We start from the raw sequence: 23820 nt of genomic DNA, 5'->3' as shown, positions 1-23820 counted from the left end.
TTTCTGGATTTTTTAAATTTTATTATGTCTGTTTTGAGATGTTTTCTATGAGAATTGCATGCAGTATTATGCCAGGTATGTATTTTGCAACATGAGCTTAGTAATGTGTTATTCAAATTGTCCCAGGGATGTTCATTAAAGTTGCCTGGTAATAGCCAAAAGAAAGAAAATAATTCAAATGACCATCATTAGTGAATTAGTTAAGTAAATTATATTTATATAATATATGTACACACACGCACGCACACACACACACACAAAATATCCATATAGTCGAATAGTATTTAGCAAGTAAAAAGATTTTAGTATGCTACATTCACTGACAAAGATAACCAAGATGTATTATTAAATTTAAAAAACAAGTTGCAAAATGTCAACTACACTTTCATAAAAAATATTTTAAAAAGTTGCAAAGCATTATGTATAATATAGTCTCATTTATATAAAATAAACTTACATAGAATATGCATAGAAAAAATTGAAGACAGATACACCAAATTGTTAATGGTGATTATCTCTGAAATGTGGAATTGTGAGGGACTTTTTTTATTATATTATTATGTATATTGCCGTAATGTTTGATTTTTTTTTTTATAATGAGGGTGTATTACTATTGTAATCAGGAAAAAAAATAAGATTCCTTTAAAAAGGAAAAAAAACCTGTTAACGTAAAAAAGAGACTTGGCTAGTGGTAGCCCACTGCACGGTCTCCAGGCATAATACTGCAGGAATTCTAAACCCCAGGAACTGTGCTACTTGACAGTAGCCTCAGACATTGATTGCAAAGTTCTGCTGAAGCCAAGCATAACTTTTTCCCTCTCCTGGCAGCCCAACCGCATATATTCTATCCTCAACTAGAAATTAATGTGGGATATCTACCTCTCTACTCTGCACCCAGGTAGGCATAGTGATTTTCTGAGCTAACAGGAAAAAATCTGGTAGATAATTATTTCCTTCCTATATACAAGCAATCTAATAATAAGTCTCAGGTCTTTGATGAGAAACTTATCTATTTCAACACTTAAATCCCTTGAAAACTCTACCCCTGGAATCTCTAGAAAGATCAGTTTATGCTTCAAATTCAAAAAGCATCTTCTGAGTGTTGATATTTGGGAAGAGGATTTGAATTTTTTTTTTTAATTTAAAGATTTTATTTATTTATTTGACACAGAGAGAGAGACAGTGGGAGAGGGAACACAAGCAGGGGGAAGGGGAGAGGGAGAAGCAGGCCTCCCGCAGAGCAGGGAGCCCAATGCGGGGCTCGATCCCAGGACCCTGGGATCATGACCTGAGCCGAAGGCAGACGCTTAACGACTGAGCCATCCAGGTGCCCCAAGAGGATCTGAATTTAAAATAAAGTATATGGGCAATGAAGACTTGGTAAAGGTCACTATAAAAGGCAAAATCATAGGCTCACACTTGCACTTACATGCTGCAGTGAAAGATGCTTGTCCTGCAGCTCCCCTAACTTGGAATCTTGTTCAAAGAGTGGAGCAGAACAAAGAGACTCAAAATTCACCTCTGCTATTTGTGTACAATCTTCAGTGGTCTGAGACTTCTTGGGCTCCACTCCAGAATATTCATTTCCAGCCCTGAGACTGCTGCCTCCCTCTTCTCCATGACAGACGGGTCCCACGTTGCCCTCTGATAATGTGTTTAGGACTGCTAACAACTCAGTTGGCAATGCATCATCCTTTGTGTCTTCTAGTAAATCTTTGTGACATGTCAAAGATACTGATATGGAACTTGGAGAGTTGCTCAATGGGTTGGCCAACTCTTTAGGTTCAAAATCACTCATTATTTCCAACAGTCTTTCCTCCTGAGTGATTTCTGGTGATGTGAGTAACCTTTCTAAGGCAGACACAAAAGTTTTAAGAGAACTTTCTTCATCCTTGGTTTCTTCAGAATTCATGGTCAATGTGGCTTCCTTTCCAGACTCAGAAAAGTTGTTTGGTACTGCTAAGATCTTCTCTGGCTCTAGTAATGGTTTCTCCTTTACAACCACCACATCAGATACTTTAGTAGTAGTACCTGAGAGAAAGCTAATTTCAGGAGAGTCTCTGTCTGTGCTTAGTTCCTGTGTAGAAACAGAAATTCCGTCACTACAGCATATGCCAAAATTAAAATTAAAACTTCATAGTTTTCTAGTTTATCATCTAGGTAAATTACCACTAACAAGTTTTATCAATTTTCTTCCCCTTCCATAAATAAAAATACTCTACTAATCTCCTATACCAAATTACTAATGACTCTGAATACATGGCTAAACATTCACAGAGGACCAAGAGTAAAATTGGCTGCGTCATAATTATAGATGCCAATTATCTATTCAGCTAACTTTAAATTATTTGTGCAAAGAGAAGAGATAGAGTGGCATGAATAGTTAAATTAGTAGCTCATCTCAAAACTCCATTGCAGTTAATGACTGTAAAATTATCCCTTGCCTAAAATCACTACTGGGGTGCCTGGGTGGCTCAGTCGGTTAAGCATCCGACTCTTGATCTCAGTTCATGTCTTCATCTCAGGGTCATAAGTTCAAGCCCTGCATTGTGCTGGGTGCACAGCCTACTTAAAACTAACTAAATAAATTAATTATATTTAAAAATCACTATTGAACTTTATAAAAATCATTAATCAAGAATAAAATTGGTGTAGTTTCACCTTCTTTTTATTCCCCACCTCTGTATCACGATGTGACTATGAAGTGAAAAGGCCAAAGGAAAGAAGATCAGAGGGGAAAAAGAAGAAAAATAAAGACACAGCTCTATATAAATATTACGGGCCTTAGCTATAAATCAATGGTTCTGCATTATGGTTAATTTAAACACATTACACAAAACTTGTATTTCTAAATGACTATTACTTTTCAAAGACATCATCTTAACAGGTTATATATACCTGTTCTTATAATTTTTCCAATGATCAAGATATTATTAGACTTCCTCTTTTGAAATTGCTGTCAAAAACCATTTATAAGCCATTCAAAAAAGTCTCAATACTTTGAAGACACTGAACATTTTTTTTTTTACCATTAAAAACTGTTAATGTGCCAGGCACCTGGGTGGCTCAGGTGGTTATGTGTCCAACTCTTGGTTTTGGCTCAGGTTCTGATCTCATGGGTCGTGAGATCAAGCCCTGAATTGGGCTCTGTGTTCAGTGGAGTCTGCTTGGATATTCTCTCCCTCTGCCCTTTCCCCTACTTGTGCACATGTGTGCGTGTGCTCTCTCTCAAATAAATAAATAAAATCTTAAAAAAAAAAAAACCTGTTAATTTGCTTGACCTTAAATAACAGAATGGGTTTCAATGACTTTTGGCTATTTCTAAAAATCAAATCCATCTTCCATTGACACACCATTCTGACACAATGCACTGTAATCTGTAAGCTCTCTGGTATTCTGATTTGATTTGAATAAGAGAAGTGAAAACCATTTTATTCTCCCCTTCCTTTCCACCTGCCACCATTTTGCTTCTCTATATGTAGCATACAAAGCTTAAGAAGATATATTTATTAGTAATGTAAAATATAATTTGCTCAGAAAGATAAAAGGAATTTAGAAAAAATTAAAGAACCAGAATCTATCCATTCTTTAAGTCACAGTCCTCCTATTTGAAGAACTTATATCTACTAAATTCAAGGCCATAGATGTAATAAGGTATATACATTGGACTCTGCCCTAAAGGAACTTAATTTCTAAATGAAGACTGAAGGTATAAATACATAAGACATTAAATAAATATAAATAATGTCAAAAACACTGTATGAATTCAAATGAATGGCATAAACAAAAGAGCCCAGTGTGTTACAAGAAGTTTTCTGGGGAGGGAGGAACAGGAGGCAGTGGAGGGTTTTCACGATTGCTTAAAAAAATGCTTGGTTAAACAAAGTTAACCAGGTTTCTTTACCACAAGACTTCTCAGAACATGTGCATTAAAATCTCTGAGAAGACTTTAAAATATAGTAATCTCCAAACTTCTTTGTTCACAAAGATCCTTTTTTTCAGAAGATCTATTAATGTCATAGGATGCAAATGATTGAGAAATACTAATATAGTCAGTGAATAATGATTGTTTAAGAGGGAACAATTACTTTGGTCAAGATCACCAGTCATCTGAGATAGATCCGCACAGGAAGAAGGACTTGAACCAGAAATTAAAGATTTGTGAAGGAGTTGAAGAAGGGAAAAATACATATTAAGCCCCAAGGAGGTGCCAGACACCATGACCTATCATTGCTCTCAGTTCTCACAATAATCGTCTGAAATGGGTATTGCTATTGGTATTTTACACATGAAAATGGACATATTTGCCCTTGAAACACACACTTTCTGGTTCCATATTTTATGTTCTTTCCCTTGCTTTTTGGCTCCTGACTTGAACAAAGGCATGGAGGTGGTAATGTATAAGCTATAGTTGAGATAAAATAAGGTACAGGTATAGGTATGGTAGGGTTGACCTGGAGAGATCCTGGACTCCTTGAGTCTGTTGTGGGCAGAGTCAGTCTCACAGTCTTCTAATTTCCCATAGCACCAAGCAGAAAGCAAAGCCAAAAGAAGCACTCAATATGTGGTTACTGAACAACATCTGGAAGATGGGAAAGCAGTATCTAGCAGGAAATATTAAAAGAACTGTGGTAACAGACAAACCAACAGAAGGCATTTTTGCTACATCATCTCAACAGTTTGATAATAAGTTACACACTTCTCTTCTAGATACACAATAAAAGACTAATGATACTAGATATGAAACACAGATCAAGGTACATTCTAAGGAAGATGGTGGAGCAGAAGGACCCTAAACTCACCTCATCCCACAGATACAACTAGATAACACTCACATTGGTGTAAATAATTCAGAAAATGACCCAAAGACTGGCAGAACAAACTCATAGCTAAACAAAGAGAAGAGGCCACAATGAAGAGGGTAGGAAGGGCAGAGATGCAGTGGGGAGCTAAACAGACCTGCAGGACCCTCCCTGGGAGGGACGAACTCCACGTGGATAGAGAGAGGAGAGAAACATACTATCACCCTGAGGGGAAGCCTGCTGGGGAAGACAAATCCCTATAACATTTGGCTTTGAAAACCAAAGGGGTTAAATTTCGTAAGTTGTTACAACCCCAGTGGAACTTAAAACCTAGAACTTTAAAAATCAGTGGGCTCGGCCAGGAGGATGAGAGGAAACAGTCCTCACTTAAAGAGACGGCACAAAAAAACAGCCTGCAGAGATACACCATAGAAGCAGCAGTTGGAAAAACACCTGGAGAATAGGGGAGGAAGATTTGTTTATTCATCTCAGAGCATGTGCTAGAGGTGCAGGGATCCTTGGGAGACTTCTCTAGAAACAAAGGAGCTGGCTGGCAGGTGCCATTTCACACCCTATCCACGCCCCAGTCTAAACACATGGCCATGTGGAGGAACGAGTGGGATGCAGACACTTGCTACCTAACTTGCTAACAACACACCTCCTGCTCCCGCAGATTTTGTGGGTCCACCCCCTCCAATAAGCTCTCTGCCAGAGCCCATCCAAAAAGGTACAATAAGACTCCCAGTGTGTAAGCAGCCCCAACAGGGGCCAGCACCACTCCAAAGTGACTCTTGCCTCAGGGAGAAGGAAAGACAAACCACATAAACCAGTCCAAATGCAGCCCCAGCAGTGGGCTAGGGGCAGACTGCTGATCTAACTGCAGGCACTGCCCACCAACAAAAGCTCCTAAGGGGACAACACAGGGAAAGTGCCCCACAGTTTGGTGATTCTGCCTCTCTGGCAAATGCCTGGTCTGACTCAACTCAACCCCAAGATGGCTCCAAACTAGCCCACTAACAACACAGGGACCAAATACTACCCACAAGAGATAAAGAGAGCCATTGCAGACAACTGGACTGAAGGAAAAGGTGGCTCTGCCACAATAGCAAGGTGAACACAACACACACAGAAGACGCCCCCAACGCACCAGGTTCTGGAGAACGCTGCACTGCAGGACACTACAGGAACTCTTCTTCATAAAGCCACCGCTTTCAAGAGCAGGAGATGTAGCTGACTTTCCTAACACATAGAAACAGATGCAGAGTTCGGACAAAATGAGGAGACAGAAGAATATGTCCCAAATGAAAGAACAAGACAAAATCACAGAAAGAGAGCCAAATGAAACAGAGGTAAGTAATGTACCTGAGAGAGAATTTAAATAACGGTCATAAAGATACTTGCTGGACCAGAGAAACAAGTGGAGGACCTCAGTAAGACCCTTAACAAAGACATAGAAAACATAAAGAAGAATCAGAGATTAAGAATTTCACTGAAATTAAAAATACACTTGATGGAATAAGTAGTAGACTACAAGAAGCAGAAGAATGGATTTGTGACCTGGAGGACAGAGTAATGGAAAGAATCAAGCCACACAGGTGAGAGAAAAAAAAATACAAAATGAAAATAGATTCAGGGAACTCTGCAACACTCTCAAGCATAATAACATTCATATTATAGGAATCCCAGAAGGAGAAGAGAGAGATATGGGAGGAGAAAATTTACTTGAACAAATAATAGCTGAAAGCTTCCTGAATCTAGGAAAGGAAACAGAAATCCAGATCCAGGAGGCATAGAGATCTGCCAACAAAATCAACCCAAGGAGGTACACACCAAGACATATAGTAATTAAAATGGCAAAAGTAGTGATAGAGAATTTTAAATGCAGCAAGAGAAAAGAAAATAGTTACAAACAAGGGAAACCCCTTAAGACTATCAGCTGATTTTTCAGCAGAGACTCTGCAGGCCAGAAGAGAGTGGCATGATATATTCAAAGTGTGGAAAGGAAAAACCCTGCAGCCAAGAATACTCTATCCAGCAAGGCTATCATTCAGAAAAGGAGAAGAGAGAAAGAGTTTCCCAGACAAACAAAAGTTAAAGGAATTTATCACCACTAAACCAGTCCTACAAGAAATGTTAAAGGGAACTCTGAGTGGAAACAAGAGACCATAAGGAGGAGTAAGAAAAGTAGGAAGCACAAACACAGTAAAAAGAAGTGTATCTGTAAAAATCAGTCAATGGTCTCACAAAATAAAAAGATGTAAGTACGATCCCATATACCTAAAACACAGGGGGAGAGGAATAAAGAATGGGTTCAAACTTAAGCAACCATCAACTTATATAAAGAAGATATTATATACAAACATAATGGTAACCACAAATCAGAAACCAGTAATAGATATATAAAAAATAAAGAGAAAGGAATCCAAGTATATCACTAAAGAAAGCCAATCAATCGTGAGAGAAGAGAGCAAGAGAAGGAACAAAGAACTACAAAAACAACCATAAAACAATAACAAAACGGAAATAAATACATATCTATTAATAATTACTTTGAATGTAAATGGACTAAAACATTTATCAAAAAACAGAGGGTGTCAGAATGGATAAAAAAAAACAAACTAGACCCATCTATATGCTGCCTATAAGAGACTTGTTTCAGACCTAAAGAAACATGCAGATTGAAAGTGAAGGGATGGAGAAGCATTAATCACACAAATGGATATGAACAAAAATCCAGGGTAATGATACACTGGACAAAATAGACTTTATTTTTTTTTTTACAAGTGGAGTTTCATTGTCCTTTTATTTGAATAGCTCATAAAAAAACACTTTTTTAATTTAAAAATCAGTTAATTAACATATAGTATATTATTAGTTTCAGAGGCAGAGTTGAGTGATTCATCAGTTCCATATAACACCCAGTGCTCATTACATCATGTGCCCTCCTTAATGCCCATCACCCAGTTACCCCATTCCCCCACCCACCTCCCCTCCAGCAACCTTCAGTTTGTTTCCTATGATTAAGAGTCTCCTATGGTTTGTCTCCCTGTCTGGTTTCATCTTGTTTTATTTTTCCCTCCTTTCCTCTATGCTCCTCTGTTTTGTTTCTTAAATTCCACATATGAGTGAAATCATATGATAACTGTCTTTCTCTTGACTTATTTCACTTAGCATAATAACCTCTAGTTCCAACCACATCATTGCAAATATACAATGGAATACTACTCAGCCAGCACATTTAGGTTCTTAATTTTTAGTTTATTTTTGTGTGTGGTTTAAGAAAGTGGTCCAGTTTCATTCTTTGGCAGGTAGCTGTTCAGTTTCCCAACACCACTTGTTGAAATGACTTTTTCCCTTCCATATTCTTGCCTTTTTTGTGAAAGATTAACTGACCATATAAACGAGGATTTATTTCTGGGCTCTCTGTTCTGTTCCATTGATCTATGTTTCTGTTTTTGTGCCAGTACCATACTGTTCTGATTATGACAGATTTATAGTATAACTTGAAATCTGGGATTGTGATACTTCCAGCTTTGTTTTTCTTTTTCAAGATTGCTTCTGGCTATTTGGGATTTTTTGTGGTTGCATACAAATTTTAGGATCATTTTTTTCTAGTTCTGTGGAAAATGTTGTCGGTATTTTGATAGGGATTGCTTTAAATATGTAGGTTGCTTTCGGGTAGTATGGACATTTTAACAATATTCTTCTTATCCATCAGTGTTGAATATCTTTCCATTTGTTTGTCTTCCATTTATCATTGTTTTATAGTTTTCAGAGCATAAGTCTTTCACCTCCTTGGTTAGGCTTATTCCTAGGTATTTTATTGTTTTGGGTGCAGCTGTAAATGGGAATTTTTTTTTAAATTTCTCTCTCTGCTGCTTATTAGTGTATGGAATGCAACAGATTTCTGTATGTTGATATTGTATCCTACCACCTTACTGAATTTATTTATCAGTTCTAGTAGTTTTTGGGTTAAGTCTTTAGGATTTTCTAAATATAGTATCATGCCATCTGAAAATAGTGAAAGTTCTACTTCTTCCTCACAATTTAGATGCCTTTAACTCCTTTTTGTTGTCTGATTGCTGAGGCTAGGACTTCCACTACTATGTTGAATAAATGTGGTGAGAGTGGACATCCTTGCCCTGTTCCTAACCCTAGGGAAAAAGCTCTCAGTTTTTCCTCATTGAGTATGATGTCAGCTATGGGTCTTCATATAAAGGTTTTATTATTGAGGTATGTTCCCTCCAAACCTACTTTGTTGAGGGTTTTTATCATGAATGGATGTTTGTCGGGTTTGGCCAGCAAACCCTGAGACGGCAAATGAAAAGATTACTCCAGACACCAAAGTAGGAGAAAGGAGAGGGTGAGGGGACAGACACTCTAATGGCGAAAGGTCTCGAGCCAAGCTCTGTCTCCACTTTTATTGTTAATTTTATCAATACACCACATGCAAGAGAAAAACAAGAAGGAAAGTGTAGCCTTAATGATCAGGACAGCAATATATGGGGCAGCATGTGGTAGGAGTAGTGCTCGTGACATACGTGCAAGGCAAGGAGTTCGTGAAGTACGTGACCACTACAGGTACCTGTATTTCTTCAAAATTTAAACATTTTCTCCCTAGATGAGAACCTTGAGCCACAGTAAGAATCTGGCCGCTTTCAGCCAAGAAACTTCAAAGGACGCCCAGCATTCTGGGCACTCCTCCTTTGCTTTTCAATTAGTCTCATCCAGGGAGGTATATACAAGTCAGATTTTATCTATCCAGGCACTGTGAATCCCCACAGTACTCTGTCAAATGCTTTTTCTGCATCTACTGAAATGTTCACATGGTTTTTACCCTTTTTCTTGTTGATGTAATGTATCATGTTGATTGTTTTGTGAATACTGAACCACCCTTGCATCCTGGGAATAAAGCCCACTTGATTGTGGTGAATGATTTTTTAATGTATTGTTAGGTTCAGTTTGCTAATATTTTGTTGAGGACTTTTGCATCTATGTTCATCAAAGATACTGGCCTGTCGTTCTCTTTTATTGTGGTGTCTTTTTCTGGTTTTGGTAACAGGGTAACAGTGGCCTCATAGGATGAATTTGGAAGCTTTCCCTCCTCTTCAATTTTTTAGAACAGTTTGAGAAGAATAAATATCAACTCTATAATTTGGTAGAATTCACCTGTGAAGCCATCTGGTTCTGGACATTCTGTTGTTGGGAGTTTTTCATTACTGATTCAATTTCATTGCTGGTAATCAGTCTGTCAAATTTTCTATTTCTTTCTGATTCAGTTTTAGGAGATTATATGCTTCTAGGAATTTATCCATTTCTTGTAGGTTGTCCAACTTGTTGGCATATAATTTTTCATAGTATTCTCTTACAATCCTTTGTATTTCTGTGGTGTTGGTTATTTCTCCTCTTCCATTTCTGATTTTGTTTATATGAATTCTCTCTCTCTCTCTCTGATGAGTTTGACTAAAGGTTTATCAATTTTGTTGATCTTTTCAAAGAACCAGCTCCTGGTTTTATTGATCTGCTCTATTATTTTTTTAGTTTCTATTTTGCCTATTTCTGCTCTAATCTTTATTATTTCTTTTCTTCTCCTGGTTTTGGGTTTTGTTTGTTCTTCTTTTTCTTGCTCCTTTAGGGGTAAGTTTAGGTTGTTTATTTGAGATTTTTCTTTCTTCTTGAGTTACACCTGTATTGCTATAAACTTCCCTCTTAGACTGCTTTTGCTGCATCCCAAACTTTTGAACTGTTGTGCTTTCATTTGTTTCCATGTATTTTTCTTAAAGATTTATTTATTTATTTTAGGTGGGAGGAGAGGAACAGGGAGAAGTAGAGAGAAACTCTAAGCAGACTCCAAGCTCAGCATGGTGCCCAACATGGGGCTTGATCTCATGATCCGGAGATCATGACCTGAGCTGAAACCAAGAGTGGGATGACTAACCAACTGCGCCACCCAGGCGCCCCTCTCTCCATGTATCTTTTGATTTCCTCTTTGATTTTTTTGGTTGTTCCATTAATTGTTTGGTAGCATATTTTTTAACTTCCATATTTCTGTGGTCTTACCATATTTTTTCTTGTGGTTGATATTTAGTTTCATAGCATCGTGGTCAGAAAAGATGCATGGTATGGCTTTGACATTTTTTAATTTGTTGAGACTTGTTTTGTGGCCTAATATGTGAACTGTTCTAGAAAATGTTCCATGTACACTTGAAAACAATGTGTATCCTGCTGTTTTAGGATGGAATGTTCTGAATATTTCTGTTAGATCCACCTGGTTCAATGTTCATTCTCAGCTACTGTTTGCTTGCTGATTTTTTGTTTGGACGATCTGTCCATCGATGTAAGTGGAGTGTTGAAGTTCCCTACTATTATTGTATTACTATTGATTACTTCCTTTATGTTTGTTATTAACTGCTCTATGTATCTGGGTGCTCCCTTGTTGGGTATGTAAATATTTACAATTTGTTATATCTTCTTGTCGAATTGTTCCATTTATGATTATGTACTGTCTTTCTTAGTCTCTTGTTTTAATTTTTGTTTTAAAGTCTATTTTGTCCAATGTGTTCAAGCTGTATTACAAAGCTGTAAGCATCAAGACAGTATGGTACTGGCACAAAAACAGACACATAGATCAATGGAACAGAATAGAGAACCCAGAAATGGACCCTCAACTCTATGGTCAACTAATCTTCAACAAAACAGGAAAGAATATCCAATGGAAAAAAGACAGTCCCTTCAACAAATGGTGTTGGGAAAATTGGACAGCCACATGCAGAAGAATGAAATTAACCCATTTTCTTACACCATATGTAAAAATAAACTCAAAATGCATGAAAGACCTAAATGTGAGACAGGAATCCATCAAAATCCTAGAGGAGAACACAGGCAGCAACCTCTTTGACCTCAGCCAGAGCAAATTCTCACTAGACACATCTCCAAAGGCAAGGGAAACAGAGGCGAAAATGAACTATTGGGACTTCATCAAGATAAAAAAGCTTTTTCACAGCAAAGGAAACAGTCGACAAAACCAAAAGACAACCTACAGAATGGGAGAAGATATTTGCAAATGTCTTTTCAGATAAAGGGTTAGTATCCAAAATCTATAAAGAACTTATCAAACTCAACACCCAAAGAATAAATAATTCAATGAAGCAATGGGCAGAAGACATGAACAGACATTTCTCCAAAGAAGACCTACAAATGACCAACAGATATATGAAAAAATGCTCAACATCACTCAGCATCAGGGAAATACAAATCAAAACCACAATGAGATACCACCTCACACCAGTCAGAAGAGCTAAAATCAAAACAGAAGAAACAAGTGTTGGCGAGGATGTAGGAAGAAAGGAACCCTCCTGCACTATTGGTGGGAATGCAAACTGGGGCAACCACTCTGGAAAACAGGATGAAGGTTCCTCAAAAAATTAAAAACAGAACTACCATATGATCCACTAATTGCACTACTGGGCATTTACCCAAAGAATATGAAAACACTAATTTGAAAGGATATATGCATCCCTATGTTTATTGCAGCATTATTTACAATAGCCAAATTATGGAAGGAGCCCAAATGTCCACTGAAAGATGGATAAAGAAGAAGTGGTATATACATACACAAGAATATTATTTAGCCATAAAAAAGAATGAAATCTTGTTATTTCCAATAACATGCCTGGATCTAGAGAGAGTAATGCTAAGTGAAATAAGTTAGTCAGAGAAAGACAAATACCATTGATTTTACTCCTATGTGGAATTTAAGAAACAAACAAATAAAGAAAAAACAGACAAACCAAGAAAAAAAAAAAAGACTCTTAAATGGAGTACAAACATGGTTATCAGAGAGGAGGTGGATGGGGGGGTATGCGTGAAATAGATGAAGAGAATTAAGAGTACACTTATCTTGATTAGCACTGAGTAATTTATAGAATTGTTGAATCACTATTTTGTACACCTGAAAGTAATAAAACACTGTATGTTAACTATACTGGAATTAAAATACAAAAAAGAAACACAGATCAAGAAAATACTATTTCATTAGAGATAGGGAAGAACAAATATTGGAAGGGGTTTTTAGACAAGAATACATTTCTATCTACTGAAATGGTTTAGTCATATTCTCACCCAGGGAAAGAACCTAATGGGCTTGATACTTTAATCAATATAATTTTTATTTATTTATTTATTTATTTTTATTTTTTTTAAAGATTTTATTTATTTGACAGAGAGAGACACAGCAAGAGAGGGAACACAAGCAGGGGGAGTGGGAGAGGGAGAAGCAGGCTTCCCGCCGAGCAGGGAGCCCGACGCGGGGCTTGATCCCAGGACCCCAGGATCATGACCTGAGCCGAAGGCAGACGCTTAACGACTGAGCCACCCAGGCGCCCTCAATATAATTTTTAAATAAAATCTAAACACATGATCTGCAAAGGTAATGTCTGTTATATAGACCAACCTTATCTGGGTTTGGCAAAATTTCAGGATTTTCAGCCTCAGGCCCTAGAAGACAACAATATGTTTTACTCCAGTTTTATTAAAGCACTAAAAACATACCTTCTCATTTAGCATTTCTTAATCAAAATAACTTGAAATGGTTCTCTCAGGCATTCATGTGATATATAAAATATTTTATAAATATCATACCTATTTATTGATATAAAAGTATCATTACAGTGGCAATAAATTTACAAAAAAAATCTTCCATTTCTTAAAAAAATACTTTACGTGAAGATCGGTAAAATTATAATTATTTAGAATTAGTTTAGCTAAAAGCCTCTCACTGTTTTGGCTGGGTTATTCTAAGTATGGGTTAATTACAGGAGGAAAAATCATACCTACTTTCTCAGGGTCATTATCTCCTCCAGTATAGGTAACAGAATATAAATTAAAATCATGCTGTCAAGTTAGGCATGAAAAGGACCAACCCATGTAGGGGCCAAAAGGAATCAGGAGGTTGTCCTAAGTGACTGCCACTTTATCATCCCCTCCTCATCCTGCTCCCTCATTCATACCAAGAGAAGTTGAAGGATGATCAGGAAAAAAGACAGTTCTCCTATACCACTCCTCTTGCCTCCTACCTTCACCATTAAGGCCCAGGCACTCTGACGTATTTAGGTAGGAATTTAGGGCTCACTGCTGTTTCAAGCATATGTTTGAGTCATTCTTTTGGTTTCCTTTGATTAGGCCATATCTAGAGCTACAGCATAAGTAATTATTTGCTGAACCTTAGCATGCATCCTCACAAGCAAGACAGGTTTTTCAGGGGAAAAAAATAAGCATAAATATGCTTGCTGAGCTTTATATCGTACAAGAATCTGCTTTTTATTGTTTCTGTTTTTATTTTGTTTTGCTTCACCTTTGCCATTTGATGATGGTAAGCTATGAAAATCACCTAGGAGGGCTAACATCATGGTATTGCACACCCTCACAGGATGATGAGCAAAACATTAAGAATAAATAACTTTAAAAAAAATTTTTTTTTTTAAGATTTTATTTATTTATTTGGCAGAGAGAAACACAGCAAGAAAGGGAACACAAGCAGGGGGAGTGGGAGAGGGAGAAGCAGGCCTCCCGCAGAGCAGGGAGCCCAATGTGGGGCTCGATCCCAGGACCCTGGATCATGACCTGAGCCGAAGGCAGACGCTTAACAACTGAGCCACCCAGGCGCCCCTGGAATAAATAACTTATCCTTGCATTAGAATCCTTTATGCCAAGCAATGATGATAATATGTTCTACTACGTATATCTTGTTATTTAAAGTTTTATCTCTGATTGCTTAAAATTTAGTACAGATGAAAGAAACACTGTAATAGATACATCTTCAATATTCTTTTTTTTTTAACTGTCAGATCCTCGGTGGGTTAGTTTAAAAAAAGAGAAGATGACTTCATCCTCCTTTCTCCTTCTCTCAATTGCAAAGAAAATCCTCAAAGCCATCTCTTTCTATATTTTTAATCACCTCATAATCAAAATGATCATTCTTTTATGCCAATAGTTGGTATTTTTAAAATTTGGTAAGTTGGTATTTATTATGCTAATTTGACTACTTTATAAAAATAAACATATTTAAGGAATTCTCATTTTCTAACTACAAAATTCACTTAAAATAGTTTTTACAAATTAAAAAAATTTGGGGGGGGTGCCTGAGTGGCTCAGTTGGTTAAGCATCTGCCTTTGGCCCAGGTCATGATCCCAGAGTCCTGGGATTGAGGCCTGCGTCGGGCTTCCTGCTCAGTGGGTAGCCTGCTTCTCCTTCTGCCCGCTGCTCTCCCTGCTTGTGTGCACTCTCTCTCTCTCTCTCTCTCTCTCTCACTCCTGCTCTATCTCAAATAAATAAAAAAAAAACTTAAAAAAATTTTTTTTGAGCTTTTGTCTATCCTTTAATAAATTATTAAAAGATTTTGTACATTTTCTACTTAACACCTGAAAGAGACAACAGGTAGTAATAGTAGTATGTATGTATAAAAAATAATTCTAAGGGCGCCTGGGTGGCTCAGTCAGTTAAGCGTCTGTTTTCTGCTCAGGTCATGATCACAGGGTCCTGGGATCGAACCCCACCGTCAGGCTCCCTGCTCAGCGGGGAGTCTGCTCCTGACCTCTCTCTCTGCCCCTCCCCCACTGCTTGTGCTCTTTCTCTCTCTCAAAATACATACATACATACATACATACATACATAAAATTCTAAAGTACCAAATGAGAAGAAAATGCTCAGGAGAGCGGAATTTTAACTTATATACAATATACAACAATTACTAAAGATAATTTGTTTATTTTGACCATTCTACAATTTGGTTAGAATTACTCTTTGAATTGGGAGGAAGAAGATAGGATTGTATTAAAACAGAGTTAGCTAAACTAGTGAACAATTTAACAGTTTCCTTATATGTGATTTACCTAAAATCGAGGATGAAAATAAAACGAACTTTTGTTCTGAACACTCTGAAAGGAATGAAGGGAAGAGGGAGTTGCAATGAAGTTATCAGAAGGAAAGGGGACTACCAATTCTATGGTGTAGTAACATCAGCTTTATGGCAGCAAGAAACACCACAAAGTTATAAAGGAACAGCCAGTTAAAGCATAAATTGGACTTAGGACTTAGAAGTTCAATAGGGTGGTGGTAAAAGTACAGAGATGCCAAAAGCATCATATGGCATTAATGGCTCCCAAAATGCCAAATGTCCTGCATTTCCCACACTTCTAACCTCCTACCCATTTGGCCTTTTGAGAGCCATTAATGCAAATAAATCCATATCTAACTAAGCTTTCTATTTTTAGGCAAAGACAAATTTACTTTATATGACTCTACCCATAAAAACATACCTTGAATGCTTTGGTGGTTCACTGAAAGTTCAGCCTGGGAAAATGACCTAGTGATCATTGGAAAACTTTTTTTATTCCTAAAAAATAAATCAATTATTTAATAAATAAATATAAATTTTGAAATGAAAACAAAAAACACTATTTCTCATTCAAATATAATTTAAGGGTTTTTTTCATTTAAAGGAATTTCGAAGTTGCATAATTTTTTTTTGCTCCATCCTTCCAATTACTTTTACAATTACTACAAATTTGTTAACATTTACATTTCAAGTGATTGCAAAAATGAAGGAACAAGCTGAAAAATTAATGGATGAAATTCAGGAGTGTAAACAAGATAACCTTAAGTTTAGGTGTGAAAGTCACTTTGGGATGACTGTGTATCAAATAAGGGTAGTGGAGGAGAAAAAACTGGTTCTGAATTATGTATCTTGGTTATCTAAATCCTTAAATACATTGAAAGTTTGTCATTATAGTTTTAGATGTAAGTGCAAGTCACTAATGAGAAAATTCTCAGGTATTATTTATCATTCTTGTATTTCACAGTAGGCAAAGAACATATATGAAATATTGATGGAAAGAGGTTGAAAGCAAAATAAGGGTCATGCCTAATCTGCAATTTTTATCATCTGCCTTGGGATAATTAAAAGTTGATTGAAGAAAAGCAGTCAGTTAACTACTTTTTTCCTCAATCCAATTTACTATATGCAAACGCAATCAAGATAACTCCCTTAAAAAAAAAAAGCCTCTTGTTTCAGCTGTTTTAACAGCAGTTTTTATATACCAGGTATAGCTACTTGAAGCCTAAGCAAGAATAATAAATTGAACACTCTCTCCTGTCTAAAAACAGAAGTGATCGTGCTCGCTCCAGCAGCACATATACTAAAACTGGAACGATACAGAGAAGATTAGCATGGCCCCTGTGCAAGGATGACACGCAAATTCATGAAGCGTTCCATATTTTTCTGATACGAGAAATTTGAGAAACAAGACAGAGGATCATAGGGGAAGGGAGGGAAAAATGAAGCAAGATGAAACCAGAGAGGGAGACAAACCATAAGAGACTCTCAATCTCAGGAAACAAACAGGTTGCTGGAGTGGAGGGGGGTGGAAGGGGAAGGGATAGGGTGGCTGGGTGATGAACACTGGGGAGGGTATGTTGTGGTGAGCGCTGTGAATTGTGTAAGACTGATGAATCACAGACCTGTACCCCTGAAACAAATAATACATTATATGTTAATAAAAAAAAAAACCCAGAAGTGATCAATATAAGCTACCTTGAAAATGGAAATGAAACTGCTCATATATATATATATATATATATATTTATATATATATAATAATTTCTATGAGGCAAATAGAAAAGAATTCTGATTTTTTCCCTAAAATGCAATTCTTTGAGAAGAACGAGCTGATTTAAAACAAAACTGAATCATACTTTGAGTCAACAACAGAATTTTCCCCCTTAATTACAAGAGAATTTAAGACATAAGTCTGAAAATAGAGCAAACTCTTAACAAAATTGTTAAAAAATAGTTATTTATATTAGGCAAGACAGCAAACAATGTACACATCTAACAGTAGAGGAATAATTAAATGCATTATAGTACAGTCAAGTTATACAGTGAAATATTGTGAGGCCATTAAAATTCATGTTTTTAAAAATATGACATGAGAAAATAATTATGATAAATTATTACTTAAGATTTTAAAATAGGATACAAAAAACTATCTGCAGAATGATTTAATTTCATAGAAAACATAAATAAAGCTATATATAAAGCCTAAAATAAAATGTACGAAAATGCTAACAATGGTTCTCTCTGGGCACTGAGATTATGTATACTGTGTTTGTCTTCCCTAGTTTTCTTGTTTCCCCCATTTCTGTAGATGAACTTATAGTGCTGATCTCTTCAGTAATAGCGTTATTTAAACACAGTGGTTCTCAAACTTTTTGATCTTTGGTCTCCTTTACACTCTTAAAAATTATTGAGGAACCCAAAGTTTTTATTTATGTGACATATACTTAATTACACTTACATACTAGAAGTTAAAATAGGAAAAATTTTAAATAATCATTAATTTAAAAAGAACAGTAAAAGAACACTTATCATGATGAGCACTGAATAATATACAGAATTACTGAATCACTACATTATATATCTGAAACTAATATAACTGTATATTAACTATACTGGAATTAACATAAAAAACTTAAAGTTAAATAAATAAAAATAACAGTAATAATCCATTAACATGTAAATATATTTTTATGAAAATTTATTATATTTTACAAAATGAAAAAAAATCAGTGAAAAGAATGGCACTGTTTCACATTTTAAAAAAATATATGGCTTCATAGAAGACAGCTGTCATCTCATATCTGCTACTGCATTCAATCTTTTGCCATACTTTGTTTTATTTATAACAAAAATCTGGCCTCTCACAGATATACAGTTGGAAAAGGAAGGAGTATTTTAGTAGCCTTTTTGGATAACTATAGTATCACACCAAAGCAAATATCATACCAAAACTCTAAAAGGAATAACTTCTTTAAAGGTTACTGGAAATGTAAAAATTGAAACAACACCAATGAACTTTCTGTATTCTGTCGCACTATGACCCATTGGTCTACCTTGTACTTTGAATGAATCTTTCACCTGTGTGTGATTGTGACATTGTGCATTTGTCTTTTAGAAAATACTGATTCACCGAATTATGCAAATCTTCCTTATACTGATAACACTGTTAAACATCAAAAAGATCACCTTTGTAAATATTACCACTGATCTCACTGGAAAATTTTAAGTACTGGCAAGCCATCAAAGTCAAGGTGGTAAAAACAAGTTTTCCTACACTGATTTTCACATGAAAGCTTGAATTTTTTCATTGGCAACAAATACCATCAGCTGTTTTCCTTGAAGTGACTGGCTTATTACTTCATTGATTTTCAAGAAAATGTCTGCCATATACCCAAGTGTGAATGTTATTTTGTCTGTCAATTATTCTTTCAAGTTAAAAGAAAAAGTGAGCTAATTTTCTTACAATGTTTACAACTCAAACAAGTCACACAAGTGCTCTCAAGACAACGACCACACTTCAGTATGCACAGAAGTACTTAGGCATACTTCCTCCATCATCACACAGCATATCAAAGAGATACATATTCAAGAGTAGAAATTTAATAAAACAAGAAGTTTTCTGCTTCATCAAATGCATTAAGTGAAGCTAGCTTTTTTTCCTTCCTTTTCTTTTTTAACTGCTAGTTCATGGCATTGAAAAATACAGCAACTACTAGTACTATCTGGTGCCACTGCCCTGATTCCTACTAAGGCTTCAGCATTTTACTTACCATTTTCTTTAGCACTCTATGTGCAAATGTCAGTACTAAGAAATAGGCAAATAATGTATTAGTATTATTATGAAAATAGTTTTGACCTCAAAGACCATCTGGAAAGTCTCAAGGACTCCCAAGGGGTCCACAGACCATATTTTGAGAACCACGGTTTCAAAAGAACTGAAAGGATAAAGTTTTTTAAAGTATAATAGTCCTATAAAGTCTAATTTCAATAAAGTCTACAAATCCTTCCTTCATGCTATGCTATAAATTTTCTTTTTAAATAATATTAATAGAGAATCAACTCAATCTGAACCAATCTTTCTCATGAAATGAAGCTTATCTAGAATGTTTAAAAATAACATATTTATGCTGCTAAAGGGGCAATTATTAAAAAATACACAATAATTCTAAAACTCTTAAGACAATGAAGACTCACTTTAGAGTGCAAAATTACAAAACAAAAAAACCACTACAATTTAATAAAGCCAAAAATTAGTATACCTACTGGAACAGAGCTTCATTTTGTTCCATTTCATCTTGAGGTTGCTAGGGGGAAAAAGGTAGTTTTCTTTTAACTGATAAATGCTAATACAATGCAACAATTAAAAATTTAACATTTAAAATAATTCTTGTGTTATTCTTTCTTAGCATCTTCTCTGCTGTGGTAAAATATATATAATATAAAATTCACCATTTTAACCATTTTTACACATACAGTGCTGTGGCATTTTGTGCACACTGTTGTACAACCATCACCCGCATCCATCTAGAGTACTTTTTCATCTTTTCCAACTGTAACTCACACCTACTAAGCACTAACTCCCCATTCACCCCTCTCCTAATCCCTGGTACCTACCCTGCTCCTTTCTTTCTACTACTCAGTCTCTACTGTGACTACTCTAAGTACCTAATATAAAAGGAACCATACAACATTTGTCCTTTTGTGTCTGAACTTATTTCACTTAGCATGAGGTCTTTAAGGTTCACCCCCATGTTGTTTCCTCCCTTTCTAATTACATTGTATGTAACACATTCTGTTTATCCACTCATCTGTTTGGTAGATGCTTGGTTTCCTATCACCTTTTGGCTATTGTGAATAACGGTTCAATGAACATGGATGTATAAATATATTTTTGAGTCCCTGCTTTCACTTATTTTGGGTATAAACCCAGAAGTGGAGTTTCTGGATCATATGATAAAATGTTTAATTTTGGAGGAATCACCATACCATTTTCCACAGCAGTGGCACCATTCTACATTTCCTACCAGCAATGAGAAAGAATTCCAATTTTCCTACATCCTCACTAACACTGGTTATTTTGGGGTTTTTTGATAACAGCTATCATAATGAGTGTAAGGTGGGATCTCAGGGTGGTTTTGAAGTGCATTTCCCTATTGATTAATGATGGTGAACATATTTTCATGTGCTTATTGGCCACTAGTCTATCTTCTTTGGTGAAATGTCTGTTCATGCCCTTTGTCCATTTTTAAATCAGTTTGTTTGGTTTTTTTGTTGCTCAGTTTTAACAGTCTTTATATATTCTGGGTAGCAATCCCTTATGAGATACATGACTTACTCCCATTCCTTGGGTTGCCTTTTCATCTGTTGATAGTGTCCTTTAATGCACAAAGGTTTTTAATTTTCATGAGTCTAGCTTTATTTATTTTTTCTTTTGTTGCCGGGCTTTCATGTCCAAGAAATCATTGCCAAATCCAATGTTGCAATACTTTTTCCCAATGTTTTCCTCAAGGAGTTTTAGCTCTTGTGTTTAGTTTTTTCCTTAATTTCTTTCCATAAAAGAATTTATGGAAATTAAATAAAGAGAAAGGATGTGTGTCCTGTTTTTATTCCTAGTTCATTAATCCATAATGGTTCTGATAAGCCATTCTTGTCAGGTTCTCAGTTCTAATATTTCTCTTGAGGGCCAAAAATCATACAACCTCTGCATTACAATGTTAAGTGCTAAATGACTTTTGCCTAATTCTCAAGTCATGCCAGAAAATCTGAAGTTGTTTCCCTTTCAAAAAAAAGATAAAATGCACGGATAAAATGACTTCATTTTAAGTTTTACAGCATACTGGCTTTCATCACTTTAAAAGGAATCCTTACATTTAATATCTTGTTACCATCAAAGTGGATCTTTAGAAAAAGATGTCTCTTGGAGGGCCTTCTATGTTTCTATGATCAGTAACAAAGCTTTCTGAAAATAAAGCCTTTAGCATGAATTTCCAAGCATTGTTCAATCAATGAAAAGCTATAATAACAGGAAAACACAAAGTACTGTGAGAATTTCAATCTTCTCCAATGAACATTCACTGTTATTTACTGATAATGAATCTTTACATACTTCAAGGTTATCACATTGGTTCCACATACATATACTTCCCAAGCAGACCTTACAAAGCTCAGAGGCCCAGAGACAAGAAGTAAACCTAGACACTCCCAGGTATTAACTAAATAGAGTATACTTATATGCTTACTAGATATTTCTGCATCTTCACAAAATAATTCATCCAAATACCTGTAATACCCAGTTTATTTCCCTTACTATAGATCAGTGACTTGACCCTACCTACATAAAAAAAATGCAAAAAATAAGAGAGGAAGTAAAAAGGAAGTTTGCTCCTGACAGCCATTTTTTTCTTTCCCCTCCTCCATAGGCAAAAATAACACTTAAGAGCTAATGCCTCTGAATATAATGGGGGCTGGAGTTGGTCATTTGTTAATTAACAAAATGCAAGGACACATTTCAATCAACTCTTTCCTAAGGGATCCAAATTGCTATCTTTCCTTTTGATTCATGTGTCTGTCATTTTTTTTCTGCCCTTACCACCCCTATATTTTGATGGTCCCTTAAGCTGTACAGGTTTTGTTTTATTTCATCTGTTGGGGGTAGGGTGTAGGAGGTGAAAAAGAGTTTAAATTAATTGTGCTAATTTGGAGGATCTGGAAAAGAGGCAAATCTATTTATACATCCTCAACCAAAAATATCTGAAACCATTCTCTTCAACTGAATCGTGGATCACTGGGAGTGGAGTGGAAAAAGTCTAGACAGTCAAATCAGCCTAACCAACCCTGGCTTGCCAGGAAGCACCAGATACTCACACAAACTATCCTCACATTCAGTATAGCAGAATAAACATTGCCGGTATTAAGTGTTTTATTTATTCATCAGTTACTGATAACATCTGTTTAAAATACTTTTCTCTCAAATTGACAGTATACAATAAAACTAGGAGACTTTAACACCCCACTTACATCGATGGATACATCTTCCGGAAAGAAATCAACAAGGAAACAATGGCTTTAAATGACACCAACAATGGCTTAGAACAGATGGACCTAACAGATATATACAGAATATTCCATCCCAAAACAGAATACATATTCTTCTCAAGTGCACATAAAATATTCCCCAGGATAGATCATATGTTAGGCCACAAAACAACTCTTGATTTAAAAGACTGAAATCATGGGGCACCTGGGTGGCTCAGTTGGCTAAGCATCTGTCTCTTGGTTTCAGCTCAGGTCATGGTCTCAGGATTGTGGGATTGAGCCCTGTGTCAGGCTCCTCACTGAGTAAGAAGCCTGCTTGGGATTTTCTCTGTCCCTCTCCCTCTTCTCCCCGCCCCGCCCCCTCACTCTCTCTCTAAAAAATAAATAAAATAAAATAAAAAGCTTTTATGCAGTGAAGGAAACCATTAGAATAATGAAAGGCAACCTATAGAATGAGAGAGGATATTTGCAAAGGATATATTTGATAAGAGGTTAACATCCAGAATAGATAAAGAACTCATACAACTCAACAGCAAAAAACAACAAAAAAACCTAAACTAAACAGTACAATTAAAAAGTGGGCAGAGGACCCAAACAGACATTTTTTTTAAAGAAGACAAACAGGTGACCAGAAGACACATGAAAAGATACACATCACTAACCATCAGGGAAATGCAAATCACAATCACAACGAGATATCTCTTCACACCTGTCAAAATGGCTGAAACCAAAAAGACAAGAAACAACCAATGTTGGCAAGGATATGGAGAAAAGAGAACTGTCATGCACTGTCGGTGGGAATGTAAAATGGTGTAGCCACAATGGAAAACAGTGTGGAGGTTACTAAAAAAATTAAAAATAGAAGTACCATACAATCCAGTAATTCCACCTCTTGGTATTTTTCTGAAGAAAATTAAAACATGAACACACTGGAATGTTACTTTTTATCCTCAGAGGAAAAAAATATATCTATCATCCCTTCCTTCCTTAAGACTTTGTAGGTATCTCTGGTTAGCTGACTTATTTATGCCACAGGTGTTAACTAAATCACCCCTAATCTTTCCCCAGGGTGACTGCATTAAAAAGAA

At 36.0% G+C, this 23820-nt stretch overlaps 1 protein-coding gene and 1 non-coding gene across 2 annotated transcripts in view; one reads left to right on the top strand and one right to left on the bottom strand.

Annotated features, from left to right (window-relative positions):
• The window catches only part of ANKRD31 (ankyrin repeat domain 31), a 143114-nt gene that overhangs the window by 100196 nt on the left and 19098 nt on the right, over positions 1-23820 (bottom strand). The window contains exons 5-8 of the mRNA XM_032404187.1: positions 19961-20001; positions 16119-16195; positions 13255-13298; positions 1430-2077 (exon numbers count right to left, since the gene is read on the bottom strand). Of these exons, the coding sequence (XP_032260078.1) occupies positions 1430-2077; positions 13255-13298; positions 16119-16195; positions 19961-20001 (810 nt within the window). The remainder of the gene's footprint in view (positions 1-1429; positions 2078-13254; positions 13299-16118; positions 16196-19960; positions 20002-23820) is intronic.
• LOC116632541 lies at positions 16974-17080 on the top strand. The gene has a single exon (XR_004299456.1). It is a non-coding gene; the product is annotated as a U6 spliceosomal RNA (small nuclear RNA).

The sequence above is a fragment of the Phoca vitulina genome, unplaced genomic scaffold (assembly GCF_004348235.1).
Source record: "Phoca vitulina isolate PV1807 unplaced genomic scaffold, GSC_HSeal_1.0 scaffold6, whole genome shotgun sequence".
Lineage (NCBI taxonomy): Eukaryota > Metazoa > Chordata > Mammalia > Carnivora > Phocidae > Phoca > Phoca vitulina.
The sequence above is the reverse complement of the archived record's forward strand: the minus strand, read 5'-3'. Positions and strand labels throughout refer to the sequence as shown.